Genomic DNA, 3,967 nt, shown 5'->3' with positions numbered 1-3,967 from the left:
ATGACGATTGACGAAGAACTTCGATTTTCCATACCTTTATCAAGATTGGAGATGAGTTGCAAGGTTATCATCGACAATGGAAGTTGTATCAATGCAGTCTCTTCAGCCATGATATCCAAACTTAATCTCAAGGTGACATCCCATCCTAACCCCTACAAGGTCGCTTGGATAAATTCGACTACCATAGAAATTAAAGAAAGAAGCCTTATCCCCATAGAGTTTGTTGGATATCAAGAGAAAATTTGGTGTGATGTGTTGACTATGGATGTAGGTCAGATTATCCTCGATCGCCCGTGGTTATTCGATAACGACGTCCATATTTATGGGAGAACTAACACCTACGTGTTCGAGCATAACGGTAAGAAAATCAAGTTGATACCTTCACAACCTAAGCGCCATAAGACGGAAGTCAAGCCCACCCCTGCCAAACAAAGCATAAGACTACACCTTTTGACTGCAAAGGAAGTGGAAGATGAGATTAACCAAGGAACCACCATGTACGCCCTAGTGGCTCGTGAAACAATTAAAGAGTTAGGAGAACCCATTCCGGAAGAGGTCCAACCACTCCTTGAAACATTTTTTGAGGTTATCCCTGAAGACCTTCCAAACCAACTGCCCCCTCTACGAGACATACAACACGCGATAGACTTAGTACCCGGAGCCTCGCTACCCAACCTTCCCCACTACCGTATGAACCTAGGGGAGAACGCTAAGCTAAAAGAGCAAGTGGATGATCTGCTCCAAAAGGGATTTATAAAGGAGAGCTTAAGCCTATGTGTGGTCCCTGCCCTTCTAACCCCAAAAAGGATGGCTCCTAGAGGATGTGTGTTGATAGTCATGCCATCAATAAGATTACTGTGAAGTATCGTTTCCCCATTCCACGCTTGGACAGCATGTTGGACATGATGACTGGGGCAACCCTATTCTCTAAGATCGATCTTAAGAGCAGTTACCATCAAATCAGAATCCACCCGGGGGACGAATGGAAAACGACTTTCAAGATTAAAGATGGGTTGTATGAGTGGATGGTTATGTCATTTGGCCTTAGTAACGCTCCTAGCACGTTCATGAGAGTTATGACTCAAGTTTTACGGCCGTTCTTAGGAAAATTCATTGTGGTATATTTTGATGACATCCTAATCTACAGTAGCTCGGTGGACCTACACTTAAATCACCTGAATCAAGTATGTGAGGTTTTGAGGAAAGAACAATTGTATGCCAACCTTAAGAAGTGTATGTTCCTCACAAACCGTGTCACTTTTCTCAGATTCATCATATCCTCTCAAGGAATTTCCGATGACCCCAAAAAAGTTTGAGCGATTAACGAGTGGCCTGAGCCTAAAAATATTAGAAATGTTCGGAGTTTTCATGGATTGGCCACCTTCGATAGAAGGTTCATCAGAAATTTTAGCACGATAATGGCAACCATAATTGATTGTTTGAAGAAAGGAGAATTCTATTGGAGAGTAAATGCCACTAAGGCATTTGAGGAGATTAAGAGAAAAATGGTGGAATCACCAGTTATGCGTCTTCCTGATTTTTCCAAAGTTTTTGAGGTAACCTGTGATGCATTAGGCCTTGGTATAGGAGTTTTATCGCAAGAAGGACACCCCGTTGCCTACTTCAGTGAAAAACTAAACGACATTCGTTAGCGATACTCTACCTACGATAAAGAGTTTTATGCGATCATCCAATCCCTTAGATATTTGAGACACTACCTTTTGCCTCAAGAATTTGTGATCTTTTCAGACCATGAGGCTTTGCATTACATTAATTCGTAGAAGAAACTCAATGCTCATCACGGCTGTTGGGTTGAATTCTTGCAAGAGTACACTTACACGATTAGACATAAAGCAGGAATTGAGAATAAAGCCGCGGATGCCCAAGTCGTTGGATGATGGTTACCCGTGAAATGAGGACGGAAGTAGTTGGTTTTGAACGACTTAAGGAAGATTACTTGGACTGCCCTAATTTTAAAGAAACGTATTCCCTACTGACAAACACAGACGAGCGTATAATAAATGATTTTCTTGTGGAAGATGGATACATGTTTAAGTCTCAAAAACTTTGTATTCCCAACACCTCTCTCCGAGAATTTCTAGTATGGGAATTACATGCATGAGGTTTAGCTGGCCACTTCGGACAATCCAAAACCATTGCCGCTCTAGAAAATCGATTCTATTGGCCCAACCTTAAGCGTGACGTTAGTAAACTTTTAAGGAGGTGTCACACCTGCCAGCTTGCCAAACAACGCAAGCAAACCACGAGCCTCTACACTCCACTCCCCATGCCCAATTGCCCTTGGCAGGATGTAAGTATGGATTTCGTACTAGGATTGCCCAAGACCGTTAGGAAGCACGATTATGTTTGTGTGGTTGTTGATCGGTTCTCAAAGATGGCCCATTTTCTCGTTCTAAAACTTTTGATGCCTCCAGGGTTGCTAAGCTTTACTTTGATGAAATAGTTAGACTTTATGGTCTACCTAAAACCATCGTTTCCGATAGAGATGTTAAGTTTACGAGTTATTTTTGGAAAACCCTGTGGCACAAGATGGGTATGAAATTATAGTTTTCCACAGTCTTCCACCCCAAGACCGATGGGCAAACTGAGGTTGTTAACAGAAGCTTAAGAAACCTCTTAAGGACTGGTGAAAACCTTAGAGACTGGGATTCTAAGTTACCCATTGTTGAATTTGCCTATAACAATTTTGTCGATCGAACCACGGGTCTGAGTCCGGCTGAGATTGTGTACAGATACCAACCTAAGCAACCTATAGATCTAATCCCCATGGGTCCTAAGTCTAGAGAATCTGAGTCAGCATCTGCATTTGCATCACATTTACAAGAATTACACAAAGACATTAATAAAAGAATTGAACTGAGCAATGCTAACTATAAACTCACTGCGGACCTCAAGAAAAGGTTTAAAGAATTTGAAGTGGGAGATTTTGTGATGGTTCAGATTTGTCCGAAGCGGTTCCCGCAAAGGACATTAAAAAGTTACATGCGAGAAGTGCAAGACCTTTCAAAATAATTTCCAAGATAAACAGTAATGCTTATGTGTTAGACCTTCTTGAAGGTTTTAACTTTAACCCCACATTTAACATTGAAGATCTTGTAACCTATGAGGGTCCAGAGGTTAACCCTACCAATCCATTACATGATGAGCCTTGTGTGTCCCTACCTTGTGAGATCCTCAGCCTATCTCCACTCCCAAACATTCCCACTTTACTTACTGCGGAGAGGATTGAGGCAATACTTAGCGATGAGATCATTTCCACTAAATACGGTGGTCGCCAAAGGTATCTAGTTCAATGGGCAAGAAAATCGGAGACGGAGAACGTGTGGATCGACCGGGAAGAGCTGCAAAGATTGTACCCTGACCAACTGGAGTGGTACTAGACTACTAGAGATGCTCACTTGGCGGGTTCGAGCTTTCTCCCACCTGGGGAGAATGATGAGGACATCAGATTTCGACACGTGTATAATCGTCGGAGACGCAGAACGACAGTTACGATCCAGAGACTCTATTTTAGATTTTTTTGTATTTTATTTATGCTTGTATTTCTTTTCCTAGTTTGCTCCTATGGGCATTGAGTCACATATGTAGCCTTGAGGGCATTTTTGTCATTTCAATTTTATTTTTATTTTGGCCTACTTATAGGAGGCTTCATGTAATGTAAGTTTTTAGTTTTTGATGAATGAAATTTTCTCTCTTGATCTCTTAGCGAGTTCGTGGTATCTTTCAAGATCTCTTTGTGAGTTTTTTGAAGAGGTGGTGCTTGTAAAACTCTTTGTGAGTTCTAGTGGAGGAGATGCATGAGGTTTGAAGCTTCTTTGAAATCTTCCAAGCTTTTCCCATGATTTTTTGGCCTTAGCTTTCCCCTCCTCAAAATCCTCTTATCGCCGACCACCCTGGGTCGCCTAAGCCGCCGGCCACCCTGGGTCGCCCAAGCTGCCGACCACCA

At 42.1% G+C, this 3,967-nt stretch overlaps 1 protein-coding gene across 1 annotated transcript; it reads left to right on the top strand.

Annotated features, from left to right (window-relative positions):
* Positions 1 to 861, top strand: LOC110106663. The gene has a single exon (XM_020836615.1). It carries the CDS (start codon positions 1 to 3, stop codon positions 859 to 861), a length of 861 nt encoding a protein of 286 aa, XP_020692274.1.
* Positions 862 to 3,967: the final 3,106 nt, after the last annotated feature.

The sequence above is a fragment of the Dendrobium catenatum genome, unplaced genomic scaffold (genome assembly GCF_001605985.2).
Source record: "Dendrobium catenatum unplaced genomic scaffold, ASM160598v2 fragScaff_scaffold_998, whole genome shotgun sequence".
NCBI lineage: Eukaryota > Viridiplantae > Streptophyta > Magnoliopsida > Asparagales > Orchidaceae > Dendrobium > Dendrobium catenatum.
The sequence above is the reverse complement of the archived record's forward strand: the minus strand, read 5'-3'. Positions and strand labels throughout refer to the sequence as shown.

Excerpts from the sequence above, each read along its gene's own strand:
- LOC110106663 (XM_020836615.1), top strand. The coding sequence starts at position 1 with ATGACGATTGACGAAGAACTTCGATTTTCCATACCTTTATCAAGATTG.